The sequence below is a fragment of the Dipodomys ordii genome, unplaced genomic scaffold (assembly GCF_000151885.1).
Source record: "Dipodomys ordii isolate 6190 unplaced genomic scaffold, Dord_2.0 Scaffold7, whole genome shotgun sequence".
Taxonomy (NCBI): domain Eukaryota; kingdom Metazoa; phylum Chordata; class Mammalia; order Rodentia; family Heteromyidae; genus Dipodomys; species Dipodomys ordii.
The window spans coordinates 4,435,226-4,457,971 of NW_012267223.1; the positions used below are offsets into that span (position 1 = coordinate 4,435,226).

The 22,746-nt window shown below is 55.4% G+C and overlaps 2 protein-coding genes across 3 annotated transcripts; both read left to right on the plus strand.

The window, feature by feature from the left end:
* Nucleotide 1: 1 nt before the first annotated feature.
* Nucleotides 2–6,398, plus strand: Fads6 (fatty acid desaturase 6; the record flags this gene model as incomplete). Its single annotated transcript, XM_013036535.1, has 6 exons — nucleotides 2–116; nucleotides 663–829; nucleotides 2,302–2,482; nucleotides 4,038–4,225; nucleotides 5,076–5,255; nucleotides 6,249–6,398. Coding segments are annotated over 6 exons (981 nt in total), but the record flags the coding sequence as incomplete, so codon positions are not given.
* Nucleotides 6,399–13,356: 6,958 nt separating this feature from the next.
* Nucleotides 13,357–22,187, plus strand: Fdxr (ferredoxin reductase). 2 transcript variants are annotated; one of them, XM_013037644.1, is made up of 12 exons: nucleotides 13,357–13,487; nucleotides 14,052–14,155; nucleotides 18,275–18,370; nucleotides 18,507–18,629; nucleotides 18,756–18,869; nucleotides 19,061–19,162; nucleotides 20,045–20,152; nucleotides 20,397–20,481; nucleotides 20,567–20,766; nucleotides 20,873–21,044; nucleotides 21,577–21,747; nucleotides 21,844–22,187. In XM_013037644.1, exons 1-12 carry the CDS (start codon nucleotides 13,409–13,411, stop codon nucleotides 21,972–21,974), a joined length of 1,485 nt encoding a protein of 494 aa, XP_012893098.1. In that variant the 5' UTR covers nucleotides 13,357–13,408; the 3' UTR covers nucleotides 21,975–22,187. The 2 variants fall into 2 exon arrangements, with proteins under 2 accessions (XP_012893098.1, XP_012893104.1); XM_013037650.1 differs by lacking the exon at nucleotides 18,756–18,869.
* Nucleotides 22,188–22,746: the final 559 nt, after the last annotated feature.

Consider the following 22,746-nt stretch of genomic DNA (forward strand, 5'->3'; position numbering starts at 1 on the left):
GCTGCTGGCCGAGCTGGAGCGGCAGGTGCAGGGCGTGGTGAGGGCGAGCTCGTGGTGGCAGCGGCGCGGCGTGGACTGCGCCATCCTGGCGCTCAGCCTCCTGGCCGTGCCAGCCGGTGAGGCCCGCGGGGTACGGCGGGGCGGGGAGGAAGGGGTTAACTCGAGCCCCCCTCCGCCCAGTCCGGGTTTGGGGTGATCAGCCCTGGTCCCCAGAGGTGCTGGGCACTGGGGGGGGGGCAGGGAGAAAGTGAGGGCTGGAAGGTGGCGGAGGGAAAAGTTAGAAGGGGTCAGGGAGGGGGAGTGGGGAGGGGTGGGGAGGCCTGAGCAGGGGAGAGGGGTGGTGTGGAGTGGGGGTCCCCCGTGGGAGGGTCCCCCTGGACCTCTCTGTCCTATCTGGAATCAGCCAGCCTCACCTCTGCCCCCGCTGGGGTCAGGATGGTGACCCTCTCAGTCTCCTTGGCCAGTCCTCGGGGCTCTATCTGTGCTCCGTGGGGCACATCGCCCCCCCCCCCCCCCCGCCCAAATCACAAGGATACCTGCTAGGGCAGCCCCCAAACTAAACCCACTGGGCCTTTGTAGTGGGTGTCTGTCCCGGCTCAGATGGCTAAGATCTGGGAGCCATGCTGTCCTCTGCCCCCTTCCCCTTCCCCCTCCCCTGGCAGGGTTCCTGTGTCTGCGCTTTGAGAACGTCCTGCTCTTTGCCACCGGCATTGCCATCTTGGGGGTGTGCCACTCCACACTGACGGTCAAGGGCAGTCACCTGGCCACGCACAGTGCCCTCACCCAGTCCAAACGCTGGAGTAAGCTCTGGATGCTTTTCTTTGTGGAGGTGAGTCCAGGCGAGGTGGGCAGTCTTGGGATTCTGTGCAGGCACGCAGGTTTGTACATTGTGTGTGCGCACACAGGTGGGCAGCCGGGGCTGGGTGGTGCGTGGAGCCTGGGATTCGGGATGCACTGAATTCGGGCGTGCATGGGTGCCTTTCCCCAAACTCCTGACAGAGGGTGTGCATCCCGAGGGCGATTTGGATCTGAGCATCTACCTGCAGTAGTAAACTTGGCCCCGGCATCCTTCTTTGTTTTGGGGCCTAAGCACCTCTCTGTAGCCCTGGGCCAAGTGTGGCCAGAGTTCTCCCCTCCCCGCAGGACATTTGCAGCCGCCAGTGCTGCTGGGTAATTGCCTTGCCCCACAGGTATAAGCACGGAGGCCTCCATCTTTTGCAGCTAATTGCATAATGTGTCCCGTGATATAAAGAGAGGGGGAGGAGCCGGTGTCACAACTCCAACACCTGGCCACGGCTGAGCCATCCGGGGATGCTCCCTCCTCCAGCCTCCTTTCCCCTTCCTCCTCCCACCCCATGCTCTGCCTTCTTACCTTCTCACATTTAGTTCAGTCACGAAGGCAAAAGTTCCCTGCTAGCTTATGACTCTTCTCTCTTCTCTGCCAGATGTTTCTCTCAAAGACTTCTTCACCTGACCATGAGGTAGCCTAGGATAAATCAGAACGCTGGAAACAGAAACCATTGCTTTTTGGCAGGAATAGCCCTGTGTCCTGAGATTTTTTTTTTAACCCGTGTTTTGCTTTTGGCAAAGTCATGTAACTTTATGAAACTGTATGAAGCTGGGCATAGTGACACAGGCCTGTAATCCAGGCTATTTGGGAAGGGAAGGCAAGAGGATTGAGAAGCCAACCCAGAAAAAGGTAGTATGAGACCATGTCTCAGAAACAAAAGAAAGCTGGGTGCTGGTGGCTCACGCCTGTCATTCTAGCTACTCGGGAGGCTGAGATCTGAGGATCTCAGTTCGAAGCCAGCCAGAGCAGGAAAAGTCCAAGAGACTCTTCTTGTCTCCAATTAATCACAAAAAAGCCAGAAAGTGGAGCTGTGGCTCAAGGGGGGTAGAGCCAAAGAGCTCATGCTGTTCCTTAGAAGTGGCTTTGAAAAATCCTATCCAGGACTTGTGCCAGCAAAAACATCACCTCGAGGGGCAAGTGAACTCATATCCCTCCACAAACCCTCAGGCCACATAGCTGGCTGCTCACAGGTGAGTGGAGGCTGGCGGGTACCCTCCCTCCTTCCGGATACAGCCTCAGGATGCCAAGTGTTTCGTGCGATAATAGCACGTCCACACACATACAGCTTTACTTGTGTAGACCGGACAGCCAGGTCGTCAGATGGACTGGCTGCCCCTGTGAGTTTACTTGGAGAGGAAGGCCCTGGGATCCCAGGGTTTGTGGAGGGTAGGGGTCTCATGCTTCCCCCAGGCCCCACCTCCCCCTGCCACGGTCTCTGGCTGCCTCCCCAGGTGTGCACAGCCTTCCCCGCCGAAGATGGCAAGTACAACCACGTGAAGATGCATCATGGCTACACCAACGTGGTGGGCCTGGGGGACTCCAGCACCTGGAAGCTGCCCAGCCTCAACCGCTACGTCTACATGTTCCTCGCACCCTTGTCCATCCCCATCTTAACCCCACTGGTGGCTCTTGGTGAGTTACAGGTGCAGCCTGGGTCTCGGTGCTGGACAAAGTGCTGTCCCAACCCCTTCCTAGCTTTGTGGAAGCTGCTGGTGGGGGGCCAGAAGACACTCAGGAAAGCTTCCCCAGACCTGGTCCTGGTCTGCGGTGCCACACTTGCTGGCTGGTGACGTACTCATGTCATGTGACTTGAGCTTCCAGTCCTTTGGAGGCTCCAGCAATGAGGCCGTAAGAGTGCTTTCTGTCAAGATGCCGAGAACAAATGCCAAGGCATGCCCGGATGGCTGGTGTCTCGGGAAGGAATGGGGCTGCGGGGCCGGCCTTGACCTTGACGAGGTTTGCCTCCGGTTGATTTCCTCATCCTCGCCGTGGCGCACACTGTTCAGAGGTGTAAGATGGATGCATTGCATCTTTCAGGCTTTAGCAGTACCTTAGCACGCTTAGCTACCGGGAGCTCGCTCATGATTGGTCCTGTCTAGGGGTCTTAGGTCCTTTACTGAGCAAAGCCTCATAGCTACTGGTGGGTTGGTTCAAGCTCCCAGCTAGGACTCCCAGATGCCTGTATGAGGTCTTGTCCACCTGCTTCCTGGGGAGGAGGAGGAAAAAGAGGAGGAGGAGGGGGAAGAGGAGAAGGAGGAGGGGGAAGAGGAGGAGGAGGAAGGGAAGGAGAAGGAGGGGGAAGAGGAGGAGGAGGGAGAGGAAGGGGAGGGGAGGAGGGAGAGGAGGAGAAAGTAGGGGAGGAGGAGAAGGAGGGGAAGAGGAGGAGAAGGAAGAGAAGGAAGGGGAAGAGGAGGTGGAAGAGAAGGAGAAGGAGGGGGAAGAGGTGGGGAGAAGGAGGAGGAGGAAGAGAGGGAGGAGGAGGGGGAAGAAGGTGAGGAAGAGGTGGAGAAGAAGAGGAGGGGGAAAGGAGGGGGAGGGGAGGAGGAAGAAGAGGAGGAAGGGAAAAGTGAGGAAGAAGAAGAGGAAGAAGAGGAGGAGATGGTAGGGGAGGAGGAGGAAGAAGAAGAGGGGGAGGAGGAGGAAGAGGAGGAAGAGGGGAGGATGGAGAGGAGGGGGAACAGGTGGGGAGAAGGAGGAGGAGGAAGAAGAGGAAGGGGAAGGAGAGGAGGAGGAAGAGAGGGAGGAGAAGGGGGAAGAAGGTGAGGAAGTGGTGGAGAGGAAGAGGAGGGGGAAAGGGAGGAGGAGGGGAGGAGGAAGAAGAGTAGGAAGGGAAAAGTGAGGAAGAAGAAGAGGAGGAAGAGGGGAAAGAGGAGGATTGTTCAGACTTCCCATGCAAGAGAGTGAGAAGTGGGGCCTGAAAATCAGTAGCCCCTGGAGGCTCCCCTTTATAACCCTGTGGCCACTCTGGCATCTGGCTGGGTCCCTTCCCACCGCGGGTATGCTGCAGAGCTGTCCCGGGCTTTGCTCCCATCAGTGGCCCAGAGGCTTCGTGAAGAAGGGGTGTCATCTCCACCAGGGCGCTGTCTCTCCCTATCTGCCCAGCCTTTCCTTTTTTGCCTCTCCCTCATGAGGACTCCAGCCCTGACCCAGCCCTCACTCTTCTGTCTGATTCTGATTCCTCTGACAGGCCGGTTAAGGACGGTGGAACTGAGGCTGGCTCTGAGGTCACTAGGCCTGATTTCCCTGGGCCTTTATTCTCAGTACTGGCTGTTCCTGAATGTGTCAGGCTTCAAGAGCCCCAGCTCGGCCCTGGCCTGTATGCTGCTCACCAGATCTCTGCTGGTCCACCCATACCTGCACGTCAACATCTTCCAGGTGAGCGCTTTCCCAACACCCGCCCCCCCCCCCAGCCCTCCAGGGTCACTGGCCACAGGCTGAACTCAAGACCCATCTGTCACAGCTGCCCTTCCTGCTCACCTTAGAGCCTTGAGGCGTCTGGGGGAGGACCTGGCGTCTCCTCACAGTGGTAGCATGCCTCCATCCTTGCCTGGATGCCTGTGGGGGACAAAGTGGGGGTGCAGCCAATGCCATAGGAAAGGAGCTAGGTGGGGGAGGGAGTTCTTTCTGGAAGGCCAGGGGCCCAGCATTCAGTACGGGTGCCATTTCCACAGGAGAGCCTTCCTACTCCCCAGCTGAAGGAGACCCTGAGTTAGAGCTCCTGGCACACTAGAATTGCTGATGATCACTTCATCCCCTGATGGTTCCCGTCTTGCGCTTGTTCTCCAGCAGTGAAGCCTAGTGGAGAAGGAGATTCCTGCATACAAGTGTTGAATTAAGTACACGAGACATGCAAACATGATCTTGAAGCAAGAGTCGGGTTTTGACCAGTGAGGCATGCAGGGAGGTGAAGGCTTGGTACCATGAGAGCAAGCGCTAGGCAAGCCGGGTATTCTGGGTACTGGGTCTTGGGGGTGTGCCTAGACTCCAGGACGAGTCCTTTGTTGTCCAGATGGGGGGAAAGAGGCCTAGAGGTGGGGAAGACTCAGCTCAGGGCCCAGCCTGAGTTAGCACTGGAGCCCCAACCTCCCCATAGCTCTATCAGGTCCTACGAGAGTGGGATTTGGGGAGCAGAAGGCACAGGGTCCCTATGTGCTCAACCAGGGCCCCTGGGACAGGTTGGGGTGGGTTCAAGGCTGTCCTGGCCTGACCCCCGTGTCTGTCCCAGCACCTTGGATTGCCCATGTTTGCCCCGGACAAGAAGCCCAGCCGAATTTACATGATGAGCCTCGGTGTCCTCAACCTGCCCCGGCTGCCAGTGCTGGACTGGGTGTTCGGCCATTCGCTCATCAGCTGCCACGTGGAGCACCACCTGTTCCCTGAGCTCTCCGACAACATGTGCCTCAAGGTAGCCGAGGCTGGGCTGAGGAAGGGGATGCGCAGTGCGTCTGAGGGAGGACCGTGGGATCCCCGGAGCCCACCTGAACCCCGAGTCCCTCCTGTACTGGCCTGGCCTGGTCACAGTCACCCAGAAAGGGCAGCCAGGAGTCCAGTAGCCACCATGAACTTCAGAACTGAGCTCACTGGGTTTCTTACTAGCAGTGTGATTCTGGCAAGTTCACTGAACTTCAGCTTCCCTGTCTGCTAGAGGTGTGTGTGTGTGTGTGTGTGTGTGTGTGTGTGTGTGTGTGTGTGTGTGTGTGTAGTGCCTACCTGGAGGAGCTTTGAGGTTGACATGAGGCAGCAGATCTGAAGCTGAGCGCCAGTGGCTCACGCCTGTCATCCTAGCAACTCAGGAGGCTGAGATCTGAGGATCATGGTTTGGAGGCAGCCCAGGCAGGAAAGTCTATGAGACTTTGAGCTCCAATTAACCAGTAAAAAGAAGCTGGAAGCAGAGGTGTGGCTTGAGTGTAGAACACCAGCCTTGAGTGAAGAAATGTAGAGACAGCACCCAGGCCCTGAGTTCAAATTCCAGTACTGGAGTGTACATCACATACACATGAAAAGAAGGAAGGAAGGGAGGGAGGGAAGGGAAGGCAGGCAGGCAGAGAGAGAAAGAGAGAGAGGGAGAGAGGGAGGGAGGAAGAAAAAGAGAATGATAGGAGGAAAAAGGATCAGGAATGTTTGACATGAAGTTTGGGCTTGGCAAAAGGGAGCTGTGCTTTTCACTGCCCTCTGCCAAGAGGGTTGTGTTGCGGCGGGAGCCCGTGGGAGGGCGGGAGAGCCCCTCCTTCCCTTGTCTGTAGTCGAGTTGGAGTAGACAGGAGTTCACCATCACCACAGCCCTGGGTCATTTCCCAAGCCGGGGCCTCCCAGCATCCTCTGGGAGGCAGGTAAAAGCTGGGTGGGTGCAGGGCCGGCCCCTGGCACGCACAGAGCCCTCCCACTCTGTCTTCCTCAGGTGAAGCCCTTGGTGTCCCAGTTCTTCCGGGAGAAACAGCTGCCGTACAATGAAGACTCCTACCTGGCTCGGTTGAGACTCTTCCTCAGTCACTACGAGGAGTTCATGGTGCACGCCCCGCCCATCACTGAGCTGGTGGGGGTGCAGTGAGGGTCGAGCCCTGGCCCAGCAGGGCCTCCATGCTGGAGGCCTTGGGCAGTGGCCATGCCCGGCATCCTGGAGGTCACTTTGCCCTGTTTTGCTTTTTATTTTTCTGGGATTCTAGGGTTGTGTGGGGGCAAGAAATATGGTTGCTGGCCTCTGCTAGCTCCAGTTCAAGATTCCTTCTGCTGCTCTGTTCGAGCTAGGCTAGGGTTAGAGGGTGAGATGGGATTCTGTGGCCCCGTCACCTGGGAGACAGAAGGGAATGCTGGGAGAAGAGCTGATCTGCTTGGCCTGGGGTTCCCTGGTGCCTGAGAGCCACACACTAGCTCAGCCACAACTTCTGAGGCTCTGCCCCCACCCCCGCCCCAGGAAGCACAGGGCACTGTCACTTTTGGCAAGTGTCCCTAGTTTCTCAGTCATGGGAGCCTGTGTATTACCCAATTTTGCCAACTCCAAGGTCCAGGGTAGCAGTGAGATAAAAGGGAATCATTTTGTGGGGAAAGCGAAAGGAGCTAGTGCCTCAGGGACAGTTGGAGGAAGAGTATTGATAGCTTTGGACGTGACCTTGGTCAGCTTCAGAAAAAGCTGTTCCATGATGTTTAGAAGCAGTGAACCCGGGAGAGAAAATTACTGGCAGGAAGCTGAGGCTGGAGGAGGATATGGGACTCTGGAACCCAGAAGGCCTTCGAAGAAAATTAAGGGAAGGAGGCTGGGGTGAGATAGAAGGGCTTGAATGAAGATTTGGGCTCAGCAGTGCAAGGATGGTTTGATGCCAGACCCAGAAGACTAAGCCACTGTCACAATGAGATCTCAGCCCATAGTAGGAGGAGTTGAGAGAGGCTGGGAGCTTCCCTTGACAGAGCTGGATCCTCTCAAGGGTACAAGGAAGGGCCGAGGTAGAGGCTGAAGGAGACAGAGGAAGCCAGGCCTGTGACAGGAAGCCAGAGACTTCCTTGCCTCAACACTGTTGAGTTTGTCTAGCTAATTCTTTGTTGGCTCTGCTCTGCATTCTAGAATTTGGGTGTGTGGTGCCAGTACTGGGGCTTGAACTCAAGGCCTGGGCACTGTCCCTGAGCTTTTTAGCTTAGGCTGGTGCCATACCAGTGCCACAGTTCCACTTCTGACTTTTTTTTTTCCTTAGTGGTCTCATAGACTTTTCTACCTGGGCTGGCTTGGACCCTTGATCTTTAGCCTCCTGAGTAGCTAGCCTGATACATTCTGGGATGTACAGTTATACTTCCAGCTCCTACTTACTTGATGCTGGGAGCCCAAGTTTATGACAATCAAAAATGTCTCCATATATGGTCAAATGTCCCCTGTGGGACAATATTGTTCTTGGTTTCAAGCAATAAGTCATTTTTCTGAGCACACAATTACCTTATTTTCCAGTTAAATCTTTGGATGGATGAAGAGCACACTGACCCTGAGGATGAGAGGCTAGATGCCAGCAAAGGGGAACCTTTGGGTGGGCAGAGGGAGGAGAGGACACAACACTGCATCCTTGGAGAGGCGTCGTGTCACTGTGTCTAGCATGGACTAGGCAGCTCTGCCGCATAGCTACCATCTGCCCCTCCAGGTCCTTTCTCCTTCCCTCTGTGTGGGCCTCTTCTGACAGCGTCCTAAGCACCTTCAGGTGCTGTTCCCTTCACAACTTGCCACACGACTCCCCCCTTGGCTTCTTGAAGGCCTGTCCTGGCGGTGGCTCCCAGTTGCTGTGCTGGGTTCTGGGTGCTTCTCTGTCTCCTGAGGCTGTTCACGCCTCTGCACAAAGTTCTTATCACTTAACCCTCTTCACTCATGCCTTCTGAGTGAGCCATCTGCTCCCCGCTGGGAGGCTCACTGATAGAGATGTTTGGGATCCAAGCAGCCCTCTTGGAACAGGGCATGCTTGGCAGCCATCCTGGTCTAATGCTTTGCTCTATGTTCTTGCTGCTCTTTTGAAATGCATTAGTAGCTCAGAATGCCCCCCTCCCTCCTGGTCTGGGAATGTGATTCATCAAGCTGTGAATTCTCCATATGAAAAAATATGATGTCAGGAAAAGGCTCAGCAGATGCATACTCCAGCCGAATGATTAAACCATCCAAATACACAAGCAATGACTTGGGGTTTTTCATCTGGGCCTAAATGGGGGGATAGGAAGCAGTAGGAGGCCCTGACCAGCCCAGGCTGTACTTTAGAGACCCCAGGAACAAGTCATTTAAGTCACTGTGGAACTTGATTTTCTGTTGCTCTGAGTATGTGGATTGGGGACACCAGGGCCTCGAGAGGTGACAGAAGGCAATAGGTGTGAATGGAGTATTTCTAGGGCCTAATTTGCAGAGGTAGATCCGAGGTGACAATGACACTAATAGCTACCATTTACATGTGGCAGGTGTTTTTACTTATGTCATCTACTCTATGTTTTTGTTCCAGGAGTGGGACTTGAACTCATGGGCTCACACTCTCCCTCAAGGCTGGTGCTCTACCACTTGTCTCACACCTTCATTTCCATCATCTAATTTTCTTTTCTTGTTCTGAGACCAGAACTTGAACTCAGTACACCAGACACTTTTGCTCATTGGCTAGCACTATCAACTGAGCCATGCTGCCAACCCAAAGGGTTACTTCCTTTCTTTCTTTTTTACTGTCTTTTTCTTTTACTGTCCTAGGGGCTTGAATTCAAGGCCTGGGCATAGTCCCTGAGCCTCTCTGTGCTCAAGGCTAGCGCTCTACCACTTGAGCCACAGCGCCACTTCCTTCCATCATCTAATTTTAATATTTACAAGAGTTATTTTTCCCTCACATTACAGATAGGAGAACTTTGTGTCACACAGCTAGTATTACCTGAAGAGGGATTTAAATCCAGTGTGGGACTCCAGAATCTATATTCAAAACCATCACATACTATTGCTCAATGCAAAGCCCTAGAAAGCTTTCTAGGTGTCCCACCCTGGATTTCCATCTCTTTCTTCCATGAGAGACAATAACCATTTTATCATTAAGATTTTTTTGGGGGGGCAGTGCTGGGGTTTGAACTCAGGGTCTCACACTTGCTAGCTAGGCTCAGTATGAGTCACACCTTCAACCCTTTATGCTTTTAGTTATTTTTCGGGCAGGGTCTCAAGCTTTTGCTCTAGGTTAGCCTCAAACTGCAATTCTCCTACCTATATCTCCCAGTAGCTGAGATTATAGGTGTGAGCCACTTACACAAGAATCAAGATAAATTCTTTGAACATCCACTGGGAGTTAGGTACTGTATGAGCCTCTGGGGATAAATGAGTAAATGAAACTGGCCCCACCCTCAGGGAGTTAACAGGTTAGTGCAGGTGTTGTCAAACTCTTTCTAGAAAGGGCCATATACTCAATATTTTTTGGTGTTATGGATCATACTGTCCTTGCCATAACTAAATTGTGCCATCAAAGTGAAAAAATAGCAATAGATGGTATGTTAAAAAAAAACACAAAAACAAACATAGCTGTGTTCCAATAAAACTTTATGTGTAAACACTGAAATTTGAATTTCAGACAATTTTCATGTCACAAAATATTAAACTTGTTGTTGTTGTTGTTCTTGTTGGTCATAGAGCTCAACTCTGGGCCTGGGCACCGTCCCTGAGCTTTTATACTTAAGGCTAGCACTCTACCACTTTGTGTCACATCTCTAATTCTGGCTTTCTGGTGGTTAATTTGGTGATAAAAGTTTCATGGACTTTCCTGCTAGGGCTAGCTTTGAACCAGGATCCTCAGCTCTCAGCCTCCTGAGTAGCTTGGATTACAGGTGTAAGCCACCAGAGCCCAGATAAACTTTTAAAAATCATATATCTACATCTCTCTCTGTCTATCTACCATCTATCTATCTGCAGGCTGAGATCACAGGATCCAGATTCAAAAGTATCCCAGGAAAGAATGCTTGTGTGACTTTTATCCCCAATTAACTAGAAAAATCCAGAAGTGGAGCTAGGGCTCAAGCAGTAGAGTGCTGGCCTTGAGTAAAAAAGTTAAAGGACAGTGTCCAGGTGTTGAGTTCAAGTCTCAGTACTGGAACCAGCAAAAAAAATAATGCAAAAATAATTCTTATGACTCATACAAAACAGGACGATTAACAGCTTTGGTCTGCAAGCATAGTTTGCAGGACAGGCATGAAACACAACATCACATTAGAGAAAAAAAGACTATTTACTTGTTGGTAGGAGAGGGCACAGAGGACTCCTGGGATACTATTCTATTTCTCAGTCTTGGTGGTGGTTACATGGTTATACCTTGTGAGAATTCATCAAGCCATCCATTATGATTTGTGTGCTTTTCTGTCTACTATACTTCAATAAAAATGATCAGAAATGATAAGTGTGTAATCAGTGTTCAAAAGAAATTAGAGGAGGCCATTGTTTTAGACTAAGCTCCCGTCTGAGGTTCCAACACCAGGTTAAAAATCAAAGTGGAGGGCTGGGAAGGTGGCTCAGTGGTAGAGTGCTTGCCTTGCATGCATGAGGCCCTGGGTTTGATTCCTCAGCACCACATAAGCAGAAGTGGTGCTATGGCTCAAGTGGTAGAGCGCTAGCCTTGAGCTGAAGAGCTGAGAGACAGCACCCAGGCCCAGAGTTCAGGCCCCATGACTGACAAAAAATAAAAAAAAATAAAAATAAAAATGGTGTCATGTACTTTCAAGTTCATCAAGGGGAAATTAAGTTTTGTCTGACTGCTGAGAAATCAGGATTGGGAGACAAAGGCCAAATTTCCCTGTCACTTCAATTTCAATAGGCAAAATGTCTTTCCTTCTGTTCTTTATTCCTCTCACAAATGAAGTAACCTGAAATAACCTGAAGTTAACTAATCAGTTATTTTCCTTTTATTTCCTTGTTTCCAGTTTACAAGGAAAGTAACTTAAGCCAAGACTGGTGGCATATACCTACAATCTCCACCCTCTAAAGGGTGAAGCAGGAAGACTAGTTAGTGGTAAGCTTATGTTACAGTGAGGCCCTATCTTTAAAAAGAAAAAAAGATAGGCTAGGAACGTGGATTAATGATGGAGTGCTTGCCTAGCATGCATGAAACCCTGGGTTTGATTCCTTAGTACACAAAAGACCACAAGTGGTGCTGTGGCTCAAGTAGTAGAGTGCTATCCTTGAGCAAAAGACGCTCAGGGACAGTGCCCAGTCCCTGAGTTCAAGCCTCAGGACTGGCAAAATAATAATAATAATAAAAAGTCGGTCATTTCAAAAGGTTTTTGCTGTTGTTGATTTTAATTTATTTAAAGCAAGGTGTACCTATGTAGCTCAGACTGGCCTTGAACTTAAAATCCTACTGCCACACAGCCTCTCAAGTGATGGGATTACAGGTGGATACCACCATACCTGGCTTGTCTCTTCCTTCCAGCCCTTCTTGTCTATTAAAAATAATCTCCTTTGGCTCAGATCATCATACCTCTTACTCTATTTTTATGGAATAAAGTGTTGCCCAATTCAAGAATTAAAAATAAACCCAGGGGCTAGGAGGGTAGCTCAGGAATAAATCTGATGTCATGTCCAATCCTCAAGATACATATCCACACAAAGCAAATTCAGCTAAAAGGACATAAATAATAATAAAATAGGATCTGGTGCTGTAAGAGATGAAAGACCTTTACTCCTAGTAACTTGGGAGAGTATGAGTTTAAGGTATCTTCAAAGGAGAGAGGGCCTGGAGGAAATAGCATCAGGCATATGGGTCAGAGATCACCATTGATACTGCCTCCTGTTCTCTAGGCAAGTGCTCTGGCCTCATTGTGCTGGTAGTGGGGCTTGAACTCAGGGCCTTGCACTCTCACTTAGTTTTTTCATCTAAGACTGGTTCTCAACACCAGCTTTTTGCTAATTCATTAGAGATAAACCTCTCGGATTTATCTTCACTGGCTGGCTTAGAACCGCCATCCTCAGATCTCTGCCTCTTGAGTAACTAGGATTATAGGCTTGAGCCTCTGGCTCCTGGACCTGTACTTTTTTTTTTTTTGGTTGTTCATCATTATTTTTTTTTCGTTAATTTTGATCTTCTAAAATGTGTGCATTAGCTAGGTGAGGTAATGCCCGCCAGAAATCTCAGCACTCAGGAGGCTGGAGCAGGAGGACGGTGAGTTCGAAAACCCTGTCTCAAAGCAAAAACAAAAACGAAACCTTTAGGGTGCATTAAAACATGCGTTCTTTGCCCTAAGTATTAGGTTCTTAAACGGCATTTCCTTAAAATGTGCCTCCTAGCCGAGTGTCTTATCCCAGTACCTGGGGCAAACCATTCTCCCTCCCGACCCCCCCCCGCCGCTTTCTTCTCCAGTTACGGGGAAGAGAGTATGGCGGGACCAGCTCTTCACGGTTCAATATCCTCCCGCGCTCCACCACGCACAACATCTTGCAGGATCACAGCAGTGACAACGCCGGGCCCACGCCTGGAACTGCACTGGAGTTGAGCTGAGGCACCGGCGTGAGCGGCCCAGAGCGCTTCGCCGCGGACTTCGGCTCCCGAAGGCTATTACCCAATGGAGGGGAGGCTCGCTTGGAGCCGGACTCCTGATTGGCTGAGACGAAATACGCGCGCAGCCTATTGCGTCATCAGCGAGCGACAAAGGCCTCCTAAGTAAGCTCCTTTTTAATTGGCTCTCTCCCTAGAGGGCTATTGAAAGAGAGATGGGGATTTGCTTTCCTCCAGATGTAGGTTTCCGGCATTTGGAAGGATGGGGCAAGACCTGGGAGAAATAAAGTCTCTTAGAGCCTGGAAGTCGAGGGTGGCGGAGGCCTCGGCGGATGGACGGGGCTCTGGGGGGCAGGGTTCTTTTGGGGGGTCGGGGTGGAGCCGCACAGTTGTGCTCTTCCACGGGACACGGGGTGGGTCGGGGAACCGGGAGGAGCCGGGCCGCGGGTGTGGGCGTGGCCGCCGCCGGCGGGAGGCGGGGCCGAGCCGGGTGGGCGGGGCCGCAGCCGGATGAGGGCGTGCCCTGCACCGGACGGAGTGCGGCCGGCCTGGAGCTGTGCGTGGCCAGGCGCGGGTCGGCTTCTGCGTGCTGTTCCTGAGCATGGCTCCGCGCTTCTGGTTCTGGTGTCACCGGTCGGCGTGGCCTCGGATCCGACCGCCTCTCGCCAGGCATACCCCGAGTACGAGCAGGACACTGCATGGGAACGCGGGGAAGCCTGGGAGCGCGGAGTGCAGGGGTCGGATCGGAGCTGGGGACCAGGCGTGGTGGGGGCGCGGGAAGGGGGAGGGGGGCAGATGGAGTCTGTGCGGTGCGAGGCGAGGTCTCCGGGGTGAGACGGAGTGAACGGGGGTAGGCGACCGGGAAATCTCAGGCTGGGTAAGATCAGTAGAGTCCCGCAGAGAAAGGAGGGAGAGGGAAGGTGAGGGGCGTGGTGGGGAGACCCACAGTGGCGGGATTGGGGGTGATAGGGATTCTGTGGGATCTTCGTCAGATGGGCAGGATACCCCATAAGGATAATGAGGAACTGTGCTTCAGAGACAATGAGGGTTGTGAGTAGTCCATCATTAGCTGCAGGTTCAGGGGTCAGACATGGGGCAACTTTTGGGGGTTCAGATGAAGTAAGGGACCCCGCAAATGACAGAACTTAGAGGAACAGGAAGGAGATGCAAGTGAGGGTGCGTCTCTTGTGATTTGGGATAGGGACACGGTGTCATCTTGGTCTTGCTTCCTCTCCTCTGTGCAGCCCTACGTTTCTACCAGCAGTTCTCCACGCAGGAAAAGGCTCCTCAGATCTGTGTGGTGGGCAGCGGCCCAGCTGGCTTCTATACAGCCCAACACCTGCTAAAGGTAATACAAAGGGCAAGCCCCACCCCCTTTGGCTTGCCTTTTGAGATGGCCCCAGCCCATCTGGACTAGGTAATGGAGTGGGTTTCTCCTTTCTCCTGTCTCCATTCAACACCCTCCACCCCTACCCCCACATTCTGTATGTCAAGGCTACCCCCTCCTTATGGCATTCTGTTACCATTACCTACCTCCCATCCTATCCCACAGCTCCTCCCCCAACCTGTGTTTTTCTCCATTCAGAGTCAAGGTCTTAAGTCAGAGCCTTCCCCTGCCTGCTCCTTTCCCCCAAGGACTCAAGGCTTCCACTGTGGACCAGAGTAGACCTTGAGATCTAGGAGGAGGGGACAAGATAAGTTTGGACAAGGAAAGACAGTGGCCTAGCCTTTTGGGGCCTTGGAGAGACATAAGAAAGGGTGAATATATTAATTATGCACAGAGGCCGATACTTGAAAAGTAGAGTGACCCACTGGTGTATCCCAGTTTGCTGTGACATGAGGCTTTCTGTGCTGCAACCAGGAAGACCTCAGAGAAAACTTCTGCTGAAAAACGGCCTGGGCCTGCCCCCCAGGTTGCACTGGCGGCCGAGGTAATGATGGAGAGGCAAGCAGGTTGAGCCAAGCAGGTGGCACCATCAGAAGTGGTTTCCTGGGACACGAATATGAGCCACACTGAAAGCCACACACAGGCTCTAGCAAGGGCCTCGTTTGTGGAGTCAGCTTGGAATTCAAGGCCATGTCTTAAGGGGATAGCTTGGCCTCTGGATGGCAGCCAGGAAGCTGAGCAGAGAGGCCTTGTAGGGCTTTGTGTGGGGGCCACTGTGTTAGCTGAGCCTTGAGCAAGGGAGAACAGGCCTTCCAGGCAGGGTTCGTAGCTCCATCCGTGTCTGTGGGCAGGGCACTGATTTCAGGTTGGCACATGTGTAGGGGCTTTCCCTGCTGGATGGGCCAGGGATGGACCCAGGGTCCAGGTTCCAGCTGCTCCTGATGCACTAGGTAGGAACTTGGGCTGTTGGCCCTGTTCCTAATATGAATCATGTTTGGGGCAATGGCACTGAATTTGAGTCTGGTTCTGAGCAGTGCATCTCCTAGTATCCTCATGTCCAACCTGATACGGGCGTCATGCTCCCAGGGGGAGGCACAAAGGTGGGGGAGGCTCTCCATGGCTCTACCCTGGGCACAGAGGAGGTGCCCGGACCTGGGTGTCAGCCGTCTGAATCAGGCCAGTCTGCCGTTGCTTACCTAGTAATCATTGGACTGGACGCCAGCATGTTCTGCGCACTGGGACCATGTGCTCAAGGTTGGGGGGCTGGGGAGGGGGTGGGGCACAGGACATTTTAGGGTCTACACAGAGAGAGGCCTCCAACTCAGTCCAGAGGAAGAGCTGTCCAGATTCTCATGTCTGAAAGCCCACAGCGGGTGTCAGGCCAGGATAGGATAACAGAAATGTGCCAGGCCCAGGGAACCCTGTGTGGACCAAGGCCAGAGGAGGGAGGCGTGTGCCCTTCAGGGAACTAGCAAGTGCACGAGGGCAGATGTGGGTTTGAGGGGCGAAGGGGAGCCTGAGGGCTGAGGAGGTGGACAGGGCCCAGATACCCAGACCACACTGGACTTGGCTGGCTTTTCTGGTGCTGTGTACAGCCCCACCCCATAAGAGTCCCCTGGGCACTTCTTGTTTTTTAATGGTAATGAGTTTTGAATTCAGGGTTGTGTGCTCTCTTGGCTTGCTTGCATAGATGGATTTCAACCTCTTGAGCAACGCCTCCAGTTGTGCCTTTTGCTGCTGCTGCTTATTTTGGATCTGATGGACTTTGGCTCCTTTTTTTTTTTGTCAGTCATGGTGCTTGAACTCTGGGCCTGGGCGCTGTCCCTCAGCTCTTCAGTTCAACGATAACAATCTATCACTTGAGCCACAGTGCCACTTCCGGTTTTCTGAGTGGTTTATTGGCGATAAGAGTCTCACAGACTTTCCTGCCTAGGCTGGCTTTGAACTGTGAGATAATGGGGCTTCTTTTTTTGTTTGGTTAGTTTGGGCTTTGCTGAATATTGGACTTAGGGCCTAGTGCTTGCTAGAAAAGTGCTTTTTCAATGACCCCTGAGGCACACTGCCTGTCCTTTATTTTTTTATTGGCGTGTTCTGTAGGGTAGACGGAAGCAGGGATTGGAGAGGAAGAGGCCAAGGATGTGAGGTTGATGGGCCAGGATAGAGGGGTAGGTGACAGGCCCACTACCTAACTGGACTCTAGGTAGATGGAGGGTCAGAAGAGCAGAAGGGAGGAGGTTAGTTTATGGAATTATGGGATTTTCCCTCCTCTGGTGCTGGTGATCAAACCCAGGGCCTTATGCATACCGAGCTGCATGCCCAGCGTGTGTATGTGTCTCTGTGTGTGGATGTGCATGTGCACACACGTGTTTACATACCTGCTAGTTCTGGGGCTCGAACTCTAGGCCTGGGTGCTGTCCCTTAGCTTTTTTGCTCAAGGCTAGCACTTCACTTGAGCGACAGCTTCACTTCTAGCTTTTTGCTGGCTGGTTGGAGATAAGAGTCTCAAAGATTTTCCTTTGCAGTCTGGCTTTGAACCACAATCATCAGATTTCAGCTTCCTAAATAGCTAGGATTGTAGATGGGAGCCATTAGCGCCCAGCTCTGGCACCCCTCCTGCTCCGCCCCCTCCCCCACACTTTTTTTTTGTTGTTGATCATGGGGTTTGAACTGAGGGCTCGTGTACTGTCCCTGAGTTTTTCTGCTTAAGGTTAGCGCTCTACCACTTGAGCCCCAGCTCCACTTCCTGCTTTTGGGTGTTTAATTGGAGATAGGAGTCTTGCCAACTCCTGAGTAGTTAGGATTACAGGTGTGAGCCATCAGCACCTGGCTTTTTTTTTTTTTTTTAACTATTATAGCCTAGACAGCCTAGAATTCAAGATCCTCCTGCCTCCATCTTGTAAGAGCTGGGATTCCAGACTGTTCCACCACACCGGGCAGAGGACTTGCGAGTTGCGTGCACTTAGGGGAGCGTGGAGCCGGAGACCTGGAGTGCAGGCCCCTCTGCGGCAGAATGCCAGGGGCGATAACGGTGAGGGCGGATTGGGAGGGGCTGGCTGTTCAGAGCAGTCTGACCTTTGTATCCTGGCAACCAGAGAAAGTGACTTGGGCCACAGCAGATGCTCGCATTGGATCCTCCCTTGAATGCAACCCAGTAGGGCCATCCTAACCGATACCCTAAGGAACCCATGGTCTGCAGGAGGTGGTTTGAGTGGCCACCTATGGGCTGGCCAGGGAAGGGGAGAGGCAGGAGGGGTGGATGGGTGAGGCAGCCTGGACTTGGGGCAGGCAGGCAGGCAATGGACTAGAAAGGGGGACCTTGGGCCGAGGTGAGGGGCTGGGGACAGGCGCTCACCGGGCTTGAGGCCCATTGGCTGGGGAGTGGCGTGAGCCTGGACACCGGGCGTGGCACCCTGGGAGCCCCGCTGCTTTGCTCTGAGCTGCTTGCAGGGTCCGTCTGCCCTCACTTCCCCAGCGCCTCCAGTTCACCTGGGGGGCGGGGCGCCCAGGGAGCCCCTGGCAGTTACTGGTCTCTACTCGACCTAGACCCTGTGCCTTCCCTGCAGCCCCTAGAGGTTCTGTGGGGGTGGAGAATGACCCCCAGCCTCTCCCCTACCCTCCTCCCCCCCTCCACTTCTTGGCTGGCCATCCTTGTTCTAGTGGGATGATCTTGGGACTCTACGAAGGCAGGTGTGAACTTCAAAGGCGGGTTCTCAGCCATCAGGTCAGCTGGAAATTTCTAGAAGTGAAGCAATGTTGGAAGGCAGTTACCATGACTCACGTCGGACCAGAGGAGGAAGCTCTCCTTACTCCACTCCAGCGCAGAGCAATACCCTCCATAGCTGCCCACGCTGCCCACAGCCTCACAGCTGGCGGTCCTGACTGAGGTCTGACCTCAGCCCCTCTTGCTGCTTGGGCTGCCCCAGGTCCCTGGTCTGGCCCTCCGGTGGATACATGCAGAGAAGCACTTCCTCTCCTCCGGGTGGACACCCTAGAGGGAAACTCTCCTGCTCTGTCCAGGAGGGAGACCCAGCTTCTCCCCCAGCACCCCCCCAAAAAAAAAACCCTGCATCCTTTCCACAGCACCACCCCCAGGCCCAGGTGGACATCTACGAGAAGCAGCCGGTGCCCTTTGGCCTGGTGCGCTTTGGTGTGGCTCCCGATCACCCTGAGGTGAAGGTGAGTCACGCTGGGCTTGGAGGTGAGGCGCGTGAGGTGGGGGGGGTGTTCCCTGGGACCCTGGGTTGAGGGGGGGCACTGGCCATGCCCGGAGCCGCCTCACCTCGAATCCCTCTCCCTTGATGCTGCCTGGCAGAACGTCGTCCACACGTTCACCCAGACGGCCCGCTCTGACCGCTGCGCCTTCTGGGGCAACGTGTCCGTTGGCAGGGACGTGACGGTGCCGGAGTTACAGGAGGCCTACCACGCTGTGGTGCTGGTGCGTGGAGGGGGGTGGCGGCAGGGGAGGGGATGCTCAGGCCAGAGGTGACAGGTGCAAGGCCCCCGGGGGTGTGGAAGCTTCTAGAAGGGGCTGCTGGGAGCTGGGCCTGTGCTCTCTCCTCAGAGCTATGGGGCGGAGGACCACCGGGCCCTGGGGGTTCCCGGCGAGGAGCTGCCCGGCGTGCTGTCTGCCCGGGCCTTTGTGGGCTGGTACAACGGGCTCCCTGAGAACCGGGAGGTGAGCTGAGGGGTCACGCTGGCTGGGGGTCACCCCAACACAGGTAGGCTGGACTCTCCTGCTCAAGCATTGCGGGGGAGGGGACCCCAGGGCACGGGGGGGGCAGGGGGGAGCTGGCAGGAGGAGGCTGTGCAGGTGAGATTGAAATGAAGAGGCCCAGAGACCCATGAAGACCTTTCCCCTCCCCCCAGCTGATGCCGGACCTGAACTGTGACACAGCAGTGATTCTGGGGCAGGGGAATGTGGCTCTGGACGTGGCCCGCATCCTGCTGACCCCACCTGAGCACCTGGAGGTGAGCCCGAGGCCGGAGGTGGAGGGGAGGAGGCCAGTCACGCAGGAGAGAGGCTGTGCTGGCCCTCGGGTCAGCCTCCCAGCGCCAAGCCGAGCTCAGCCCCTGAGGCCTAGGATCAGGCAGAGCCCTCCTGAAAGCCAGGACTCCCGCTGCATGGACTTTTTTTCTTTTGTGGGGCTTGAACTCTGGGCCTGGGCGCTGTCCCTCAGCTCTTCAGCTCAAGGCGAGCGCTCTGCCACTTGAGACAGCACTACTTCTGGTTTTCTGGTAGTTTATTGGAGATAAGAGTCTCACAGACTTTCCTGTCCAGGCTGGCTTTGAACTGTGATCCTCAGATCCCAGCCTCCTGAGTAGCCAGAATTACAGGCGCGAGCCACTGGGCGCACAGCTGACTTTTAAGACTTCAGTGTGCCTCAGGACCTTTATGTACACCATGCCCTGCCCGGAGCAGTCTGACCTGACTCCCGCGCGTTGCAAGTTCCACGTCCCGCTTCCAGCTCTGGGCTTAGTTTCGCCTTTTACCAGGCAGTCCTCTGGGACCACCTTGAATCGTGGTCCACTGCCAAATTTTTTTCAGAGTCCAGTCTGCTGCAGTTCCTAGCAGGTTACCAGCCCAGGAATTGTACGCTTATCCCTCCCTCCCCACCAAGAGCCTGCACCTGCCTTCTGTCTCCAGCCCCCCAGCCTCCTTTGTTCCCCTGTGGCCTGGGGGGGAATCCCCCACTGTTTGCAGTTGCCCGCAATACTCATAATGCCCACCAGGGGGAGACGTGGTACCATCTCTCCCCCCCAGCCTTCCGCCTTAGGTTAGACAAAACCAACTGGCCAGTTCCCTTCCCCAGGGCAGTGTGTGATGATTTCAAGCACCTCCTTTTGTGCCAGAAAACGGACATCACAGAGGCTGCCTTGGGGGTGCTGAGGCAGAGTCAGGTGAAGACCGTGTGGATAGTGGGCCGGCGAGGGCCCCTACAAGTGGCCTTCACCATCAAGGTACTGGGACCAGAGGGGGAGGGGCAGGGTCCCAAGCAGAGGGTCCCCATGTATGGGGGGTGTGTGGCGGGGGTGGTCATCAGAGCCCCTCGAGTGGCTGCTGCCTGGGAGGGACCCTGGGGAGCAGGCAGGACACCCAGTGCCTGGAACTTTCCATGGTGGTGTCCTGCCCCAGGCTGCCTTGTGTGTGGGGGGGGGGCTGTGTTCTGACTCTGACCACCCCCACTCCCACCCCACGCTCCAGGAGCTTCGGGAGATGATCCAGTTACCAGGAACACGGCCCCTTCTGGATCCTAAGGATTTTTTAGGTCTTCAGGACAGCATAAAGGGTGAGGGGTCCGGCCTGGCCCCCTGGGAGGAATGGGGGGCTCCTGTGGGTAGGGACAGCCCTGAGGTGCCCCATGTTGTTGCCAGAGGTCCCGCGGCCCAGGAGGCGGCTGAGCGAACTGCTGCTGCGCACAGCCGTGGGGCAGCCACACGCGGAGGAGGCCGCCCGCCGAGCCCTGGCCGCCCGAGCCTGGGGCCTCCGCTTTTGCCGAAGCCCCCAGCAGGTGCTTCCCACTCCAGATGGGCGGCGGGCAGCAGGAATCCGCCTGGCGATCACCAGACTGGAAGTGAGTCTCGTTACCCAAGGATCCCCCCCCTGCTCCCCCATATGCCCCCCCGCCTTCTGAGGCCTCTCCACCCCACAGCCTGGTGATGTCCCCACTCTCCCCGCAGGACGTCGGGGAGGCCGCCCGGGCGGTGCCCACAGGAGACACCGAGGACCTCCCCTGTGGGCTGGTGCTGAGCAGCGTTGGCTACAAGAGCCGCTCCATCGACCCCAGTGTGCCCTTTGACCCTAAACTTGGCATCATCCCCAATACAGAAGGCCGGGTTGTGGAGGTGCCAGGTGAGCGTGTGGGAAGGCTGGGCATGTGTGGTAGGAGGCTGTGTCTCCTAGCCCATCATTCACTAGTGCCAAGCACCGAGAAGCTCTGCGGGCAAGCCTGGCCCAGGACCCAGCCTACCCTTACATGGCCAGATGTGTGGTCATTAAGTCATTCAACAAACACTTACCAGTCTGCTCTGGGCTAGGCCCTGTGCTCAGTGCTGGGATGGGGGCTGAGGCAGCCTCCTCTCTTCAGGCCACTTCTGGTCTAATTGTTCTGATTATTTCTCCAGTCAATAAATGCTTCTGAGGGTCTGCTAGGCTGGGGATGAACAGGCCCCTGCCCCTAGCTTCCGGGAAACTGAGGTCTAAGGAGTCTGACAGAGTAGAACAGGTTCAGAAGCATCCAGGGTGCTAGATGAGTGGCCATCATGAGCCTAGCTGTTGGGATTCACTGGGAGGTTTGTGGCGAGTGTCTGCGTGCACCTCTCTGTACAGGTGGGGCACAGGCTTGCCAAGCCACAGCCAGCCACTCCCGTTTTCGCTCTCTCAGGACTCTACTGCAGCGGCTGGGTGAAGAGGGGACCCGTGGGCGTCATTGCCACCACCATGACGGACAGCTTCCTCACCAGCCAGCAGCTGCTGCAGGACCTGAAGGCCGGGCTGCTGCCCTCCGGCCCCCGGCCCGGCTCGGCGGCCATCCAGGCCCTGCTCAGAAGCCGAGGTCTGGGCTCGCCCACTGAGGTCCTGGGTGGGGGGGTCACCCAGGAGGAAGGTGAAGGAGGAGGAGACCGCACTGGCTGTGTCCCTTCTGCCTCAGGAGTCCGGCCAGTCTCCTTCTCAGACTGGGAGAAGCTGGATGCCGAGGAGGTGTCCCGAGGCCGGCGCGCCGGGAAGCCCCGAGAGAAGCTGGTGGATCCACAGGAGATGCTGCGCCTGTTGGGAGGCTGAGCCCGGATCCCTGCCCAGGCCCCTGGGACACTGAGCCTGGATCCCGGCCCAGGTCAATGAAGGGAGAGGGCTGGGCCCAGCGTGAGCCCGCTCCACACCCTAGACACCCACTGCCCATCCTGGCCTGGGGTCTTGGCTGCCTCGCGCAGGCCGACGCGGCCCCGCTCCGCCCTCCCCCTCCCGCTGGACTCCGGAGGGCCACTCGGCGGGGGGGGGGGGGGTGCTGGAAATAAACTAGCTGAAACCAAAGTCTACACGGTTGATGGTGGATGCTTCTTTGGGGGGGTGGGGGGGCAGGGTCACCTTCTGGCCCCGGCTAGCCCGGGCCACCAGGTGGCGCTGTGGAAGCGCGCCCTGTGCCGGAGCCTCTGGGGGCTGGGGCTGGGGCCTGGGGGGCGGGCCTGGCGCGGCGCACCGATCCGGCTCTGCCGGCCCTGCGGCCTGCTTACCCCGGCCCAGCCCAGCTCAACCAGTGAGAGGCGAGGTGACCTCCCCCCCGCGGCATCAGCCTTGGGACCCCCCCCCGTCTACCCCCCCCATGGCGGGCAGGTGTGGCCTTGGGGCCCCCTCTGGGCACCCCGTGCCTCGCGACCGTCTGCGCACCTTCTCCATTTCTAGCCAAGTCCCCAAATTCTTTAAGAAAAACCCCCCAAAAGCTGTACCTCCCTCGGGGTGAGTCTAATACGGGCGCCCCGGGGCCCTGGCGTCGCTTTATCAGCCAGGATCCCGGAACCGGGCGGCCCAAGGTCACACTGGCCAGCCGAGGGCTTGA

Coding starts and splice junctions, on each gene's coding strand:
- Fdxr (XM_013037644.1), top strand. CDS start 13,409: ATGGCTCCGCGCTTCTGGTTCTGGTGTCACCGGTCGGCGTGGCCTCGG. Junction 18,371..18,506: donor CCGATCACCCTGAGGTGAAG/GTGAGTCACGCT, acceptor GCTGCCTGGCAG/AACGTCGTCCACACGTTCAC. Junction 19,163..20,044: donor CCCCACCTGAGCACCTGGAG/GTGAGCCCGAGG, acceptor CTTTTGTGCCAG/AAAACGGACATCACAGAGGC.